This window comes from Amblyomma maculatum, chromosome 10 (genome assembly GCF_055883805.1).
Source record: "Amblyomma maculatum isolate TAMU_Amacu chromosome 10, ASM5588380v1, whole genome shotgun sequence".
NCBI lineage: Eukaryota > Metazoa > Arthropoda > Arachnida > Ixodida > Ixodidae > Amblyomma > Amblyomma maculatum.
The window spans coordinates 10,289,920-10,307,332 of record NC_139353.1 but is presented as its reverse complement, the minus strand read 5'-3'; the positions used below and the strand labels follow the sequence as shown (position 1 = coordinate 10,307,332).

The 17,413-nt window shown below is 44.3% G+C and overlaps 1 protein-coding gene across 6 annotated transcripts in view; it reads left to right on the top strand.

Annotated features, from left to right (window-relative positions):
* The window catches only part of LOC146175560 (zinc finger FYVE domain-containing protein 1-like), a 49,351-nt gene that overhangs the window by 6,075 nt on the left and 25,863 nt on the right, over positions 1–17,413 (top strand). For 3 of the 6 annotated variants that reach the window (XM_084581946.1, XM_084581945.1, XM_084581944.1), the window contains 8 exons: positions 2,706–2,961; positions 6,016–6,270; positions 6,559–6,840; positions 7,634–7,859; positions 10,588–10,799; positions 11,670–11,732; positions 13,388–13,485; positions 16,730–16,829. In XM_084581946.1, coding sequence (XP_084438072.1) covers positions 2,706–2,961; positions 6,016–6,270; positions 6,559–6,840; positions 7,634–7,859; positions 10,588–10,799; positions 11,670–11,732; positions 13,388–13,485; positions 16,730–16,829 — 1,492 coding nt within the window. The remainder of the gene's footprint in view (positions 1–2,705; positions 2,962–6,015; positions 6,271–6,558; positions 6,841–7,633; positions 7,860–10,587; positions 10,800–11,669; positions 11,733–13,387; positions 13,486–16,729; positions 16,830–17,413) is intronic. The other 3 variants (XM_084581948.1, XM_084581949.1, XM_084581947.1) reach the window with 1 other exon arrangement.

Genomic DNA, 17,413 nt, shown 5'->3' with positions numbered 1-17,413 from the left:
AACTACAGGGGCGTCTATAAGTGCCTTCTCGGCCCAGTCGTGGGGTTCGACTGGCTTGCCCAAAGATGTGGGATGAAATCCCTGAAGTGGCGGCTGCTTTTCGATGGAGGCAAAAAGCAAGGCGCCCATGTGCTGTGCGATAAACCAAAATTGCCCGTTGCAATTGTGACTTGTCTATACAGACATTTAGGCTTCTAGCAAAACCTGTCCATAAAGTGATCATCCAGCGGAGAAAGAATCTCGAAGGAAAAGTAACATTTACTAAGAGAAAAGGTTTATCAGTAAAGTCAGCTTTTGTGTGCAGCTGTGGTCTGTAAGTTTCAACTAAAGCAAGTGGCACTTGCCCCTCCGCAGTGCCTCAGTGGATAGAGCACTTGACCACTAAACCCAAGGACACGGGATCAAATCTTGGCTGCGGCGGCCGTTTTTCGATGGAGGTGAAAAGCAAGGTGCCCGTGTGCTGTGCAATGTCAGTGCATGTTGAAGAACCCTAGGTGGTATCCGGAGCCCTTTGCTACAGCGTCCCTCATAGCCTGAGTTTCTTTGGGACGCTAAACCTGTAAACCAAAGTGAAGAAAATGGCTGCTGAATTTTATGCACCCAACTTTTCTAGGTGCAAGGATAAGCTTGCTGTCTAAGCGGTTCAGTTCTGCAATAGTTTTGTCAGGAATGCTGTAGGATATATTTGCAGAGAACTTATCAGTCAGTGCAAGTGTGTGTACTTGTTCTTATGTATTCTGACACTGAAAACTATAATTGCTGAGCGCGATCCCAATTGCATGTTGTCGAAGTGGTGTACCGGAAAAAATAAATATAGATCTCTCGCTAAACTGTAATTAGATAAGTGTAGCATTCATTTAAGTTTCCTCACGCAGAGATGTTAGGGCACAGTTATATATTACTCAGCAGCAGATTTTTTGGCGGACCATGTTTATCGCTTCTTCCAAGGAATTCAAAACAGTCTTAACTCCAGCTGATGACAAAGCCTAAAAGCGTATCATCTGAGATGCAAAGGGAATTTTGTTTTCATTGGACGGTGTGTGAACACAAACTATAGTAAAACATGATGAACACTCTCGAGAGGGAAAAAAAATGCTCTGAGTACAAATCATTGATATTTTGCCGACATGTGGTCACGGGATGGGACACGCTGATAATGGGAGGGTCTCATTGCAGGGTGACACTACAGCTTGTTTATACGATTTTCAGTGCTAAATTAATGTTATTCTCGTTTCTTGCAAGGGCTCAAAATCTGCGATATAACAGCTGTGGCTTTTTGAAACTATGACAGAATGTCAGTAATCCGAACCAAACTTGCACCAAAAGTTTGTATTACCTTAAAAAAACCAGTCCTCAGGCACTTCATGTAATTCTACATCTACATTTGGTGGAACTTGTGGAAAAAAATTTTTCAATCAGTCCTAAGTGTTTGTGTACATTAATTAATAGGGTGCAAAATCCACATTGTGCAATGACTGTGTGTTAACATTGTCCCTTTGCTACTCGATTTTTTCTTTGCTGTCACTTTGCATTGGCTACATGTCTTCTTTGAAGCCACTTTGATTGCTCCACTCACACCCCGATTTGCAGCTCTACATGCACCAGTACCCACCACTGATGGTACTAACGCCCACTTAGACATTCCATACCTACCAGCTAGTCCTCCTCTTTTCAACCAGCAACTAGCACTGATACTGCTAACATACTATCAGACATGTGCTTCCACCACGTGTCAATAATATAATCACACTTCAGTTTACCATATCACTCTTATCTACTATACATATCTCAAATAGCACATGCACGCCCGCACACGAAGGATGCCAGCTCTTCACGAAGTAACTCCATATTCTGATGCATAGAAATGCTCTGGGGATCACTTTAATGAAGGAGTGTGACGGTAATACAGGCATTATGAATACAGCAGCTGCTGTGCGTTGATGATCCACAAGTTTCGACAAACATGCCTTCTGATGGTTTCCTGGTTATATTGGCGGCTTCAGCTGTAGCACTCCTGGGAGTTATTGCCAGTCCCTCAGTAATCTTTTTTTTGCTTGCATCAAACTGTCTCCCTGCTGCCTCATTCCTGTTTGCCAGCGCACATTCACCAGCCCGCAGTTCCAGTTTCGCATTGCAGCTTCTTTGCTTCGCAGGCAGCATCGTGTCATTCAAGTTTTTCTATTCTTCTATCCTGTGGACAACTTCGATGAGTAGCTATCCGCTCGTGCATAGATGGCCCTGAGCAGTGGACACCTGCCATCTCCACAGAAGTGGGTCGCAGTGGCAGATCATTTAGCACAAAAATTCTTTTATATCTCAATTCCTTTTCTGTTTTACACATCAATTCTTTGCGAGCATATTGGGAGCAGCAAACGACTTTGCATTATGGTGCATCATTTTTAACAACACGTAAGTCGCACACTCAGAAATGCAACTGGGGAAAGAAGTGCTACGTTCACCAGGAAATGCAGTATACACATGCGTGTTCTGAAGGCTCACTTTTTTGCAACAAAAGGCACTTTGGATTCTCTTAAAGCTGTTCCAATGGGACTTTGGCTAATCACGTCAGTGCAACATCTTTTTAGTAAGCTCTTAAAGTTGTTTCGTTGAAAAAAAAAGGTAGGTCTCAAGAAGCAGCAGAGAAAACTCCCCAGTGTTCAGAGAGACAGCTGCAAATTTTGGGGCGTCGTCTTCTCCCTTTGCAGTGGGCTGTACTTCTGTGCCGACTGCGGCACCAACCAATGTGAGGGGTGCGAGTTGCTGCTGCACGAGGACCCCCACTTCAGGGACCACCGGCCCCGCATTCCTGTTGTGGAGCCCGACCCCCAGCTGCTGTGCGAGGGCTTCAGCTGTCAGCGTGAGAACCTCGCAGACATCCGCTGCAATACGTGCCAGCGCAGCCTCTGTTACGCCTGCGACTACCAGACACACTTGCTGAGCAGAAAGTTTGGTCACATCAAGGTGTGTTCATTGCCCTTTGCACACACACCTGCTCGTTTCCCTTTCTCCTTCAAACACGTTCAGCACCTGTTAGTTGCTGAACAGGAGTGCAGGTTTCTTCCTGGCTGATGGGGGTGCACTTCAGGCACTGAAAGAGAGCAGTGCAGATGGGGGAACTAACATAAGTTGGCGATGAAGGCGCACAGATGCAGTTCAAACATTGCTGGGGCGGGCATTACTGAACTGCACTTGGGCCTGAAAGGGGACCATGTTGTCCTCTCTACATATTGCCATGACTGCGAAGGGCAATCTGGATGGTGATCGAAGCAGTTTTGATCCTGTTCAAGTGGGCTGTGGCAAAAGTAGGATTGTACTGCACCTCCTTTCTTTCCGGGGGTGGCAGATTCAGTTTATTCTTTGTCCCAAGAAGGCATCTACGAGCACCTAGACGTTGACATGAACTACCTGAACCGCATTCACTAGTGAATAGGGACCACTATTGTTAGTATGTGGACGAAGGATTGAACCAGAGGTTATCAAATGGCACATGAGGAATTACCAAGTTAGGATACATCTTTTTGCTCTGTCTATCCTTCCAGATCGGATATAGCAGACTCCCTTCAAGGTGAACTTGGTTAACGGCACTCACGGTTTGGCTGCTCATGCAGTGGGTAACAGCTGGGCTGCAGATAGTGAGATAAGAGAGACACATACCTGTGTTGCTGGCTGCCTTCAAAGGGCTTGGGACAGATGGTAGATAAAAAAAAAATGAACAAGAAGCCCAAAAACAGCACTGCCTGGATATAGAGAGAAATTACCATATAAAGAGAAAACCACACCAATGCCATTTTCAGACAAGGCTGCATGAACTGGTTTCGTGCTCCATCTTAGCTCTCTTCATGCTTGGTGCAATAGCTCCATTTGCAATAATTCTGCCTGGAAAGCTTCATTGCATTGATTTCATTCAACATATATTTGGGCACACCAAGCATGCTTACATATCTTTTTTAGGGACACTTCTGTTAACCTGACCTTCTGATAAGACAAACAAATCTTAGGTTGCTTCACGTTCGTCTTAAATTTAATCTACTGTATTCTAAAAATAAATGCACATTTGAAGTTGCCATTCAGTGATATACCTGTATGCTAAATTTCAGTAGCATGTGTTAAAGAAAAGATTTTAAAGCCCTAGTAACCCCTTAACTTTAAGTTATGCTATGGTTGTCACATTTGGATCATGGTGAAATACAAAGATATCCGCAGTCTCTGATTTTGGTGTGTGATAAGACACCAGGATAGCCAAAATTAACCTGGACCTTTCTGCTGTGATGCCTTATTGCCAACAGTGTTGCCTTTGCGTATAAGAATTACCCAAAAAGTCAGTAAGTCAGTGACATGTAGGGGGTGCTCCCTAGTAAAGCACTATGAAGTCTGCCTAGAATCATACTGTCTTCTCATTTATTTTTCTGTAGTTATTTGTCATGCTATGGCCTCTTGAGAAAAACTAACCATCAATTATGCATGCACTACAAGAACTTTTGCTGATATCTTTCCAAGTACTGTCATACTTTAGCTGGCCAGAATAGGTCAGCTGTATAGCCTGTTAGAATTAATCATTGCACACATTCACGCATTTTAAATACTAAACAATTTTGTTTTATTGATTAAATATGCATGTTGGAACCAAATTGCTATTGCAGGTTCAAATTGGCTTATTTTGCATGTCTAATCTTGAGGCTTGATTAAATATTGTTTCGTCTCGGTCAATGTCAAGAAGGGCTCAAGAAAAGGCATGCTATTGGGAAACTTCGAAGAGTCCTGTGTTTTTACCTTTGTCTCCTTGAACAGCTGTAAATTGGTGATAAATAGGCTCAAAGGCCCAGCAAGTGCCGTGAACAAAGTTCTTTTCATTCGCTGCCTCCTCATTCACTACTTCACCCCACACATTGCACAGTTGTATTCCTATGCAATACAACATGGAATACATAATTGGAATACAGGGTAATCCACTCTTTGTGCCAACAGGCATGCTCTCTTCAAAGTGCCATTGCATCTGAGGCGGCCGCACATTGAAGCAAAGCGGTGCAGGCATAATAAAGAGACCCAAAGGCGGTGCTTCGATTTTGCTTGGCAATTTCGCTGCAATGCACGGTCGAATGGGAAGCAATGGCGCTTTGAAGAGAGTATGCTTGTTCGCACTAAGAGTGGCAAGTTTGGGTTTAGATGGATAAATATAACTTAATTTGAGGCTTTGGCTCAAACCATTTGCTTTACCATCTACTATAGCCACTAACTAGCCTGATGAACATTGGAACAGAGATAAGCTAAAATTTCAAGATCAAGGAAGGGGGTGTTGGGTAAATATATGGGCAAGGGGAATATTTGCAGTGGGATACAAGCATCAGGTGAATGAAGGATAAGGGACTCCCTGTTTTGATCTCTTTTTTAGGAAGGAAAGGAAAAAGGAAAGCTTTTTGTGCAAGCAGGACACTCACTGTCATATCAAACTGTTTCGTTTATACAGTAGCACTTTAAGTTCACTGAAGTAATTCTCTTGTAATATATGTTAGCACGGTAGTGTTAAATGCCTTGTTCTCCAGAAATTCTGGTGTCTGCTTGAGCTTCCCATTCTCAGCATTGTGAGCAAAAAATTATGTCCATGCCTCTGACATGGGCTAGCTGGCTGGATGACATGGCTGCACAGTGATTGGTTGGCAGGTCGTGTGACATCACGGGACCAGGGGACAATGACCGCTTTGGCAGGAGCTGCTAGCTCAGGCAGCTCCTCTGTGATGGGAGAGTGAGATGGCGGTTGTGCTGCCCATAAGCCACGCAGGCATGCTCTTAGGTCTTGGTTAAAGTGGGGCTTTATACTTGTGTCGGGTGGTTCTTCACATAGTTCACAACTCCATGCTAATGAGTATGTTTAGATAATAGAGGCACAAATTTAAGGACTTGTGGTTAAGTGAGCATCAAAGTGCATGTGTGTGCTTGAGGAGCCGCAGAGTGGAGCCTGTTGTGTCAAGGCGGAACTTAAGTGTCTCCCAAATATTTTCCCATCTCTCTGCTTTGCAGGTGCGTTTCCGCTTCTACCTTGACCGCCAGGCAGAGGCAGCACAGAGTGCAGCGACAGCAGACGAGGACGAAGAAGAGCAGTACCTGTCTGCTGAGCCCTACTACGGCTCGTCCTATGAGGAAGGCGGCACCATGATGGCCCTGCAGTCTCTCACTGAGCCGGACATTGTTAGCGGCACGCACAACAGCCACGATGGCCGCAAGCCACCACCGTCGGCCAGCATTCTACTCGTGGACGACAAGGAGGTGCTACAGGTGTGCATTGGTGGAGTCCACTTGTCGCTTCGCCTTTAAAGCTTTTGGCACATTTTTACGCATGTGCCTACATTTCTTTGCACACCACCTTGTTGATGGGATGCTACTTCATATTGTCTGGCAGCTTGCTTTGTTGGGCAGCCACTATGTATGCTGCAGCACTCAGAAAAGCACATTCATGCACTCTCATGTTCACCCTTTGCTCACTTTGTGTCAGCTGAGGTAACCCTAACATTGCAGTCATGGTCATGCTAGAGTATGATCACTTCTGTGTGCCTCTTCTCCCAGGTTTCGTCAGCAGCAGAGCTTGCATCGAAGCTAGGCTGCAAGCCCGAAACACCAGTCAAAGTGGTCTCCATCTTTGGAAACACGGGCGAGGGCAAGTCCCACACGCTGAACCACACCTTCTACAATGGGCGGCGGGTGTTTCAGACATCGCCACAGCAGGAGTCATGCACCATTGGTGTTTGGGCGGCTTACTGTCCCGATCAGGGACTGTTCACCATCGACACCGAAGGACTCCTCGGCGTTGCCGAAAACCAGAACCAGCGCACTAGGCTTCTCCTTAAGGTGAGAATTCCTGCCTAGTCAGCGGTCCTCATGCCTGAATATGTTGTGGGCCCTCTCTTACACGAGCATGTTTATGGAAACATGCATTATAAGTTTTGCAGTAACAGGAAGTGTTTGCTGTGGGAAGGTGGGAACATGGACTCAGTGCCTTAATTTGGTGTAATTGAAAATCCAGCCGAAAGTCTTTTTTTTTTTTATTTTTCTCATTGTTCATACCTTGGTGGCTTCATGCAAAAACAGCGTACCTACATCGAAACGCTTTTTAACTATGAATACCTGGAAAAGGCATGATCTGATATTGTGTAGGAATGAAGTGGGTGCAGTGATCATCTGCCATTCCCATTCACCTGTAACAAGTAGAATGCCTCCGTGAGGACTGATGTATTCATGCAGGTCACAGAGATGTATGAAATGGCAGGAGACATTGTCAGGATTGATCAACATTTGAATCGTTTAACAAGATTGCCCCCTAATGGTGCTCTGTCTTCCAATTTTTCTCTTTTAGCTTTTAAGCAGCGTTTTTTTGTAATTGTGAATGCTTGTACCTTGGCCCTGGCCCTGCTGGTGAAACAGCGCTTCTGTTGTGGATATGTTATTCTGGTGTCAGTGAGATGCTAGTGTAGACTAAGTTGGTAATCTATGCGGTTTCGTCTAGGAAAATAAAAAGAAAGGATGCAAAGTAACATGTTACCTCCGAGTGTTCGTCCTTGTTTATTTCATGAAAGACCCACTGCCTACAGCTGTCTCTACAAAGTCTGGTGGCATCGTGCATGGCTTCTGTGGTGTTGTGCAGGTTCTAGCTGTGTCGGACATAGTAATCTACCGCACCCGGGCGGAGCGCCTCACCACAGACCTCTTCACCTTTCTCGGGGATGCCTCGCGAGCCTATGTTGGTCACTTCACTCGTGAACTCAAGGCTCTGAAGGAACGCTGCAATCTCACGGGACCCATTTCAGCTCTGGGACCTGCTGTTATTGTTTTCCACGAAACTATGCACACCACGCCACTCGCTAACGGCGGTATGTACACATGTTGTTGTCACCACTGTGTTCTTTTCTATTGTAAATGTATAAGTGAAAATTCGTTAATCTGCACCTCGATAATTTGAATTTTCAGATAATTAGAACTACATTACTTGGTCTGGCCAAGCTCCATAGAGGTCTGTTTACAAAAAAGCCTGTTAATTCGATCGCTACTCGGTTCCGCTATGGATCATTCAGACTACGTACGCGCCGCCGTGTCTGGGCGGCTTGGCGCAGAGCACGCGGCAAAAAAATAAAACCTTAGCGAAAGAGCGGACGTCCAAAACAGGGACAGAAAACGAAACCAGGCAAAACCATGGAGGAGTGGGTAAAGCCTAGATGGCGCCATGACTGGCACAGCAGCGGCCGCGGCGGCAGCTAGCTGCCTGCTCCCTCTTCCGCGCAGCTTCCCAAACTCGCAACTGAATACTCGTTTGTTCGAGCCCCATTAATTATGAAATACGGGTAAGCACTGTCGGTGGGTCGCAGCCACCCAGCTAACGCACATGAAAGGCTGACTTCGGATGGGTGCTACTAGTCACGCGGGAAATTTTTTTTGTTTTTGCGAAAGGATCGTTCATCCTTCCACCTATCAGCCATCAAGGACAGCATGTAGTCAGCCGCAAGCAAACATGATGCTGCCTTTTAGCATCATACCGCAATAATTTAGCATCATACCGCAGTAGAAGACCGCCCCATAAGCCCATGGCATGATAAAGGGAGCATACTGAAAACAAGGCTTGCACAACCAGACAAGCGCTGGCACTCTGCCAAGATCGCTCCCCTCCTTGCTAGAGCCAACTTCAAGAGGTAAAGGCGCGCTGCCAAGAAATGGGTTGTGGACAGGAAACTGAAGGACACGCTAACAATTGACACCTTCCTTGTTTTTGTTTTGTTTTTTGTTCTTTTGGTTTTTTTTTGTTTGTTTGTTTGTTTTTTTTTTTCTTTAAGATTCTTCGGCAAAAATCGGGGGTGGGTGGGTTCATTAATCGAGTGGGTTCGTTATGCGAGTAAAAACTGCAAATTTACCGTAATGCAAATGGTTCTTGTCTGTTTTTTCGAGGCCATTCGATAATTCGGACATCTGATAATTTGAACTTTTTTTCCGGTCCCGTGAATTTCGAATTAACGAGCTTTTATATTCATTTCACTGAATAGGATCGGGATATAACGTGCTTGCTAATACACTTTTGTCTCAATACTGTACCTACATGGATATTCATCTACGAATTATTGTCTATATCTAACTGCTGTTATGTATTTTAACAAATACATGCTATTCTTGCTTTATACGTCAAATGTGGCTTGCCATAAAACAGATAGCGTTGGACAGCTGAGTGCCATGCAGTGCCTGTTAGGATAGCAGGTGCCTTGAATGGTATTCCTCATTAGCGAGCAGTTGGTGTGATTGACTGTAGAAGTGATGCCGCTTGCACCTTATTTAGTCTGGAAAATTGAACTTTCAGGCTTACAGAGTGTGAAATACTAGTTGCGAATATGTACAGTCGTGAGCAGTAGTAGTATATACTACTCTGGTTCGTTGGCAGAGCTCGGGAAAACTGCATTGCAACTTGATCTAGGAACAGCTATCTGGGATTGAGAGAGTAGTGGCGGTGTCCCATTTTATCCACATGCATGTGTCACTGTCTCAGTTCCTGTCGCTGTCGCTAGATGGCATTTCGATGCTGTTTTCCAGAGACCTGTCAGTGGCTGAGTGTTGTGTACCACTTTTGCTCAATGAGTCACAGGTGATGATGCTGCGGCAACAAAGTCTGGAAGGCTAGAGCACAGCTCTGAACTATTGGAGCCTTGAAAATTGGTTGGCTGCAATTTGTTTTTTTGCCGTTCAGCAGGTACTTTGAAAGAAATGTTTCAGAAGAATGTGAAACAGTTTGGATTTTCACTCCACTGATGCTAACAGTACACACATCATAGTACATTATCCAAGAATAACGTATATCCAGTGTTCTGCAACTTTATCGGAACACTTTTGAAAAAGTCTCCTGCCTCAACTACAAGTTTGCAGTGAAACTGTGCACAAAGCTCGCGCGTTATTGATCCCTTTTTTGCATACCGAGTTTGGCAATGGTGCTCACTTGGTTTGGCCACAAAGGACGAGAAACCGGAACCGTCTGTGACCAGATTTAGAGAAATTCAGAGAGAGAGAGACAACAGTGCTGAAGTGCAATGTGGCACTACTGGTTGAAGTAAAGTGATGCTTGCTGGCCTTGGGAAAGCCTACTACTTTGCAGCACTTATTCGCTCTTTTTGTTCTCTCCCCCCCCACACTTGAAATTGCGAGGGTTGCTCATCAGGCAGCCCGACGCGTGGCTTTTCCAGTGTGTGTGGAAAGGAAGTTGGGGACGTGGAGCATGGACGATGCCCATTTTCACCCAAGGCCGCCGCGGTTGCGAAGGTGCTCGGGACAGGTCAGATTTAGAGAAATTCAGAGAGAGAGAGAGAGACAGCAGTGCTGAAGTGCCATGTGGCACTACTGGTTGAAGGAAAGGGCTAAGTCAGAAAACTTCCAAGGCAAGCATTGCAATATACACGCCTAGCCAGGTGCTGCCACCTCTGCCCTTTGTTGGGAAATCAGTGTTAGCACATTTCGCTCCCTTTAGGCAAAAAGAACTCTATAGAGTGTGTTTGCCAGTCACCCGCTGCTGTGCCTTGGCTTGAAACCACAGGGCTGTATTATGACCTTAGCATCCTCTGAATTTTGCAGAAGATGGCCGCTTGGCTGTTGAAGAACTGAAGAACCGCTTTGAGCAAAGCAACCAGAGCTTCGATGCCTTCAGTGACCTGCAGTACGTCGGTATCCAGACAGTGAGGCTGCCCACCTGCTTCGATGGGCTGAGGGCGGCGGTGAAGAAAATCATGGAGAACTCGACGGTGCGCTCAGCGAGGCCGATGGAGGTCATATTCCAGGCACTAAAGGTGAACCGGGGCTGCTTGTGTCGAGTGTAATATTCTTATTGTCAATGTGAGACTAGAGGGGACCACATTCAGAGCCGGCAATGGCATTATTTAGAGCGACCGAGGCTTGTAAAAGAATTGCTTTCTGGCCTGGCCAAGAGAAAGGAGGGGTTAGCATAAAATTCAGTCATTGTGGTGTCAGGCTCCGGGAGTAGACCGAGGGGAAGTAGCGAAGGACTAGTTCATCGATGAAATGTGGTGCACTAGTGGTCATTGCATAATCCAGGTGCTCATAGATTATTACTATATTTTATTACTATAGAGCAGAATCCCGATTGTGTCACCAATTTACATGGTTCCCCAGGTGTTGCATCTGTGTGCCATATCTTGTGTTCTCGGTTACTCTGGCTGGGATTGCTTCAAGTGGCTGTGATCCTCAGTGAAAGGAGGGTTTCTGGAAGCTGTAGCTTGGCTTTGAGTTATTATAACTGTTTCTCTTTCGTGCCGGGCAGTGCTAGCACCATGACGCCAGCACCGTTAGTGGGTAGGTATCGGCTATACTTTCATGCATTGCCTTTTCGGTCCAATTTTTTTAGTTAATGCAAATATTTGCGCAGAATTCTCCCCAGCCAAATATCTATTATAACTAGCCTCATCTGAATGTGCAGCAAAATTATGCAAATAAGTTAACTGCAAAAGTGGTCCACGTTGTAGGTGACACTGAATAACATTCCAATGTATAGGCTGCGAAAATAATTATTTTTTTTTGTTTGCTCACCGCTATTGTTGCTTGTTCACCGCAGAAGACACTTTTGCCAAAGTGTGAACATAGTTTTGCAGCTGTGATCATACGCTTGTTGCCTTTTCTTGGAATTTCTGCACTTGGCCCAGGCATCATCTGTTTCATTGGAGTTTCCGGGTCAGGTGCATCGTGACGATGCAGGCTGTGCAGCAGTAAGTGGCACATGAACCCGAGTCCACAACCTGTTCATGTGAACTCTAGTCCACACACTGTGTAGCAGGGGTCAAGAGTACCTTCTGATAAGGCAGTTTTTGATACTTCGAGAACAATTCCACTCGCTTAACTCTAATCACTCTTGTCATGGTAGTGAGCTGTTGTTGGCTTATTTCATTTTTCGCTGCAACACAAAATCTCTTGCTTGTGTGCTTTTTTTTCAAGGAGCTGTCTGTTCTTTGCACGCCACACCTTTCCTAACATGTAGATCATTTCTGTTTAACGTTCGTGGTTCTCTTTGCTAACTTTACCGCCCATTAACACAACTGTACCTAACTTCATTGCTGACGCTACTGACTCTGTGTGTGCCATGTTAGCGTCTGGGCCCAACAAACTCTTCTTTGCAGTTCCCCTTGAGTGTTGCATATTTAAAAAAAAAAAAATTTAAATAACACAGCGGAGTTTTGTTAATAATATAGCATCAGTTCACATTTATTTCGGCCATGTTTAACCATGTCTAGTGCCTTACCATGTGCCCCATGTCTAAATCATATCTAGAGTTCTGACATTCTCCTGGTGGAGGGAAGGGCCGGTAAATGAGCACTCAAGTCATGAAATATTGAATACCTTAGTGTACCTTAGTGTACCTCCAGGCAGGCATTTTCCTGTTTTAGAATATACTCCAAAGTCGTTGCTGCCAGAGGGCCTATCTCCAAGTGCAAGGATAAACCACTGTTTTGAGATATACTGGAAAAAGTAAAAAATTTATTACTTGCAAACTTCAAGCACATCTTTCAATTCGAACATTGGAGGCTCTGAACTGGTTTTCCATTTGACAAAGTCAAGTTGTGATGCAAATAGCTTTGAACACCATAGACATAGCAGTACCGTATTTTCCAGTCTATAAGATGCACCCCTCATATTTAGTCATTGAACAAAAAGCTCACTATATAAGACTCACCTCAGTTTACCCAGGTTAGGGCAACATGATTTGACAATAAATACTTGCGCAACTATCTTGAAATGCTCTGTGCCTAAAAGAAAAATTTTGATGTGCAAATGATAGCAAAAAAAGGCAGCACCCATGCCCGAAAATACTTTTGCACTGTGAGAGCATCAACCCTTTTATTATTACTCAAAGCCTTGAAAGGCTTCATCTTCGGACGCGCTATCAAAATAATTTAGCTGATTTCTCGCGGCAGTGCTAAGGCATCCTCTTCGCGCTCATAATCGCTGTGCTGTTTGTTGCTGCGCTCGGGCATTCTGAAAACGCGGTAAATCATATGCAGGAAGTGGAAAAAACATATGCTGTAGCGACCAAACAATGCCGTAAATTGCAACTGGAAAAATAAGTCTATTTGCCTTGGCAGTGTGGAAAGGCGAAGGAGTGCGTATGTTGCCACCTTTTGGCACTCTATGTTACTTATGCTAGGTGAACGCTGTGTAAAACGGGGAAAAAAAAAAATAAATCGCATAAGACTCGCCATTGTATAGGACGCGCTACCAAAATGTTTTTGAAAAAAACTGCGTCTTATACACCGGAAAATACGGTATGTATACCTGAGGCTGAATTCTGTTGGGCAGGGGTTGTAGCGAGTGAAAGATGCTAGAGGGACAGTGCAAGTGACACTTTTTGTATCTTCTTTCGTTTCAGCTTTTGAATGATAAATTCAGCGGAGATATCGAGAAAACTGTTCCAAGCACATTTCCAGACCAGTACTTCACCTGCCCAGTCACCTGTATTGCCTGCACGTGAGTGTCATTTGAAAAGTTGTGAAATATCCATGCTCTGTACTTGGTACGCTTACCATCTGACACTGGCTTTCAGGGTTGTGCCCTGTAAGGTTCGAAAAAAGCACTTTATGCTTGAGCACACCTGAGCACTAACTTGCAGGCAAGTTTAAAACTGAGCTCTGTGGAAAACATATTTGTTGTTTAGTTTCTGAGCCTTGACATTCAGACATGAACGCCCATCAGTTGCAGTTACAGTGCACCTCATAATTGAGTTCTTATGCCCATGGGCTGCAATAACTTTTGTCCTCGTCGCATTACTAAGACGCATCAATTTTTGGGGGGATATTACATGCTAGGGGTGTGCGAATGTGTATTCAGAACTTTCGGAATAGTTTAAGATTGTCGAATACACAGAAGATTTTCACATTCAGCGCAGTTTCACCTCACTGCGTGCTTCACCACGATGCTTAACTTCATGGACAGTTCTGTGCAATTGTTGTTTAATTCTGTTTGAAAATACCGTGTGAGTGCGTAAATAAACAAGACGAGCAATGTTGTTATATTTGTTATATTTTAATTTTTTTCGTTGATCAGCTATTCGATGTTTGAAGACGCTTTTTTCCCATATTTGTATTCAATTCGTATTCGAAAATTTCAACGTTTGCACACCTGTAGTATGTACACAAACTGATGATATATTTGTACTCAATTCGTATTCGAAAATTTCAATGTTTGCACACCTGTAGTATGTACACAAACTGATGGTAATATTTTTGAGACTAATAGACATGCTAACTGCTACTAGTAAGCAATAAGTAGAAATATTGTGAGTGTAAATCATCATGTCTATTTCTGTGGTCATTATTGTGCTGCCTTTTCCAAACTGCACTGAATTGTAGAGAGAGGGAGAGAGAGAGAGAAAGTTGCCCTTTTCTATGTAATGTCCGACTGTGGCTGCTGTGTGTACGAGATATTGGTGGCTGTGCAGAGCTACCACTAACTACACTGACTTGTGGCAAGATTCATTCTGTTGTAAAGTCTCACATTCATAAGACGAGATGGATTTCGTCTTTGTAGACAGTGAGAATAACAGCACCACAGTTTTGTTCCTGGTGAAAATAATTTCTACAGCTTTTTGGCTGTGGTGATGTTTTTCTGGCAACAAATTTCTGGTGAGAAAACTGGATTTAAGAATTTTCTCATCACTTGAGCTAAGCTTGCTTGTTGAGACTGGAAAAGGCCTCGTGGTCACCATTTCGCTAGGATCTGGGATCTGTGTGCAAGGAATGTGTAGATCAGCCACAGTTTTCTTGTGAAAAGCAGCCACTGATGACAATGCCTATATTTATTTTCTAGGACTTTTCTAACTTATAAAGGCTCCATTTTCAGTGCAACTAATACATGCAGCTAGTTAGTTTATTAGTTTATTTGTTTATTTATTTTTAATACTCCGGCGGAGTTCTGCGTCCTTGACAGGAGGGCCTGTGGTGGCCTGCTCGGCTTTTCGCACATGGGTGGTTTTCAGCACATTCGCTGTATCGCACCATGATTAGGGCGGGTAAAACACTCAGTGGAGAAAGCGTCCAAGAGAGAGTAAAACGCTTTATTCAAGAATGCAGATTAAGCGCCCGACATTCAGCTTCGTGCTTACCTGGATTTTACAACACGTTACCCGCCACGCATAGAGCGTTCAGAACAGACACTGGAGAAAGCCTCCAGTGTTCTGTCTGTCATATGCTAAGCTGGCTTCTGAGTGCTGTTGCGAACGAAGGCAAAAAAAGAGGAGAAAGGAACCTCTGCAGAACTTTCTCTTCCCCCACACTCCCGCACATCCTTGTGCTTCGCTCTTTTGCATCGTTTCTTCTCTCCCCAACACCACAGCTGCATTGGCTGCGTCTGCTCCATACCCACCAATGCCAAACTGGTTCCTTCTCTTTCCTTCCCGCATGTGGCTTGCAGCCATCACATGGTGCCAGCTGATCGCAGCTGATGTGTGTCTTTGGGGAAAGTCCAGGGTGCGGCGTTGCTTTAGATTGGCCGTCGCTGAGTCTCTTCTCTCTCGTTCCTCCCACAAGTGGCTCGCAAACGTCACTCAATGTCACGTGGCAAATGACCTAGGATGATGCAATCATCTTTAGGGAAGGTACACCCTTCAGTGCGCGGTGCAGGCATATGTCGAATTACCAGTGAAAATGCAGTTCGATATATGATGCAATCTTTCTGTACTTTTACATGGGGCTTTTAAGAGGATAATCTGTGAGTTTGATGTAACCGAAATGCGAAATATTCAGGTTGAGTATATATATATGGGTTCGACTGCATTTTAGACGCTAGAGCCTTGGGAAGGTGGTTCCAATAGTTAATTCAACGCTTAAAGAATGAATTGTAAAAACTCTAGAGCTGAATGTTGGCCTGAATGTTCCTGTGGTAAGCTAATCCACTTCCTGATGAAAACATGAGTTTTACAGCCAAAAAATGTTTAGGTAGAGTGTGCAGCATCTCAATGTTGCTTGGTGTGCAGTGTAGCCTATACTACAGTAAAACCTTGTTACAAGAGACACTCAAGGGACCTGAAAAAGATTTTTCTTGTAACCGAGGTATCTTGTAAACAAAAATTCTTACCAACTCATATGTGTGGTATTTTAGATTTGCTTATCTAAATTCTGTTCCATGTCAGTGTCCTGTTTTGTTGCAATATGTCAGGAACCAAGAAGGAGTGCCTCCTTTTGACTGGGAAGTCAAAATGTCCTCATTGTTTCAGCCACTGTCTTCACATTCCTGTGTGATTGAAACTACAGGAACATTTTGATTTCCCAGTCAAGAGGAGGCACTCCTTCTTGGTTCCTGACATATTGCAACAAAACAGGACACTGATATGGAACAGAATTTAGATAAGGAAATCTAAACTATAATATGCCTTATGGCAAGTTTGCGTACAAAAAAAAAAAAAAAAATCTAAACTACCACACATACAAGTTCGTACGAGTCAGCTGCGTTGCATGAATGCACCTGGGTTAATTGTTTCTTATAAATAGTGAAGAAGTTACTTTAGGGACCTGCAAAAGTTTTCCTTAGCAACAGAGTGTCTCTTGTAACCATGTCTCTTGCATGCAATGTTGTTAACCTGGCAAACATAGGAAAACCAACCAAACCATTTTCATGTGTCTCTTATAACAGAGTGTCTCTTGTAACCATGTCTCTTGCAACGAGGTTTTACTGTATAACCGAATCAAAAGAAGGCTGACCTGTGGCCTTATTGCAGTGCCCGGTGCAACAAGACAATGAACCACCAAGATGCCCACTCTTGTGACACGAGGTGCCAATACCAGCACCAGTACGACAACCGGGTCCAGCAGTGCAAGGCAAGTGTGCTGTGGGAGGAGCTCTCCTGTGAGGAAATTTGCATGAAGAGCTTTTGGCTGTGAGGGAATGCAGGAAGAAGTGGGTAGAAGGACCTTAGTGTGATAAGTTTAGTAGGGCTCATGGGTAGTAAATTCACTGCTGGAATCTTCCTTCAACAGACACTTCTACCACCTTTCATTGTCACAGGATACTCATTGGCTTATTAAGGAAGCAGTGCACCACTTTGCTGAACACATTATCAGCTTTCAAAACTGCCACAATTAAGTTGTAAACTCCCACCTTCTTTTAATTGCTGCACAGTCACCAACTGATATTTTTAGACTCAGCGGGACCCAGGAAATGGTCTGAATAACCAAACAATGCGAAAAATCTGTGAACATTAAAAAGAATTCATTCACCACATACCACATCCCGTTTGTAAGCCAATAATAGAGAGCTAAAGCATAGTACGACCAGCTGCCATGATCTGCTTCCATACGCTATTAGTGCGCACATGCTAGCATGATTTGATATGGTGGGCCGCCAGTGCGCACGTGCTTATTGGTCCCATCGCGGCAGACATGTGCGTCGTAGGGAAGCATGC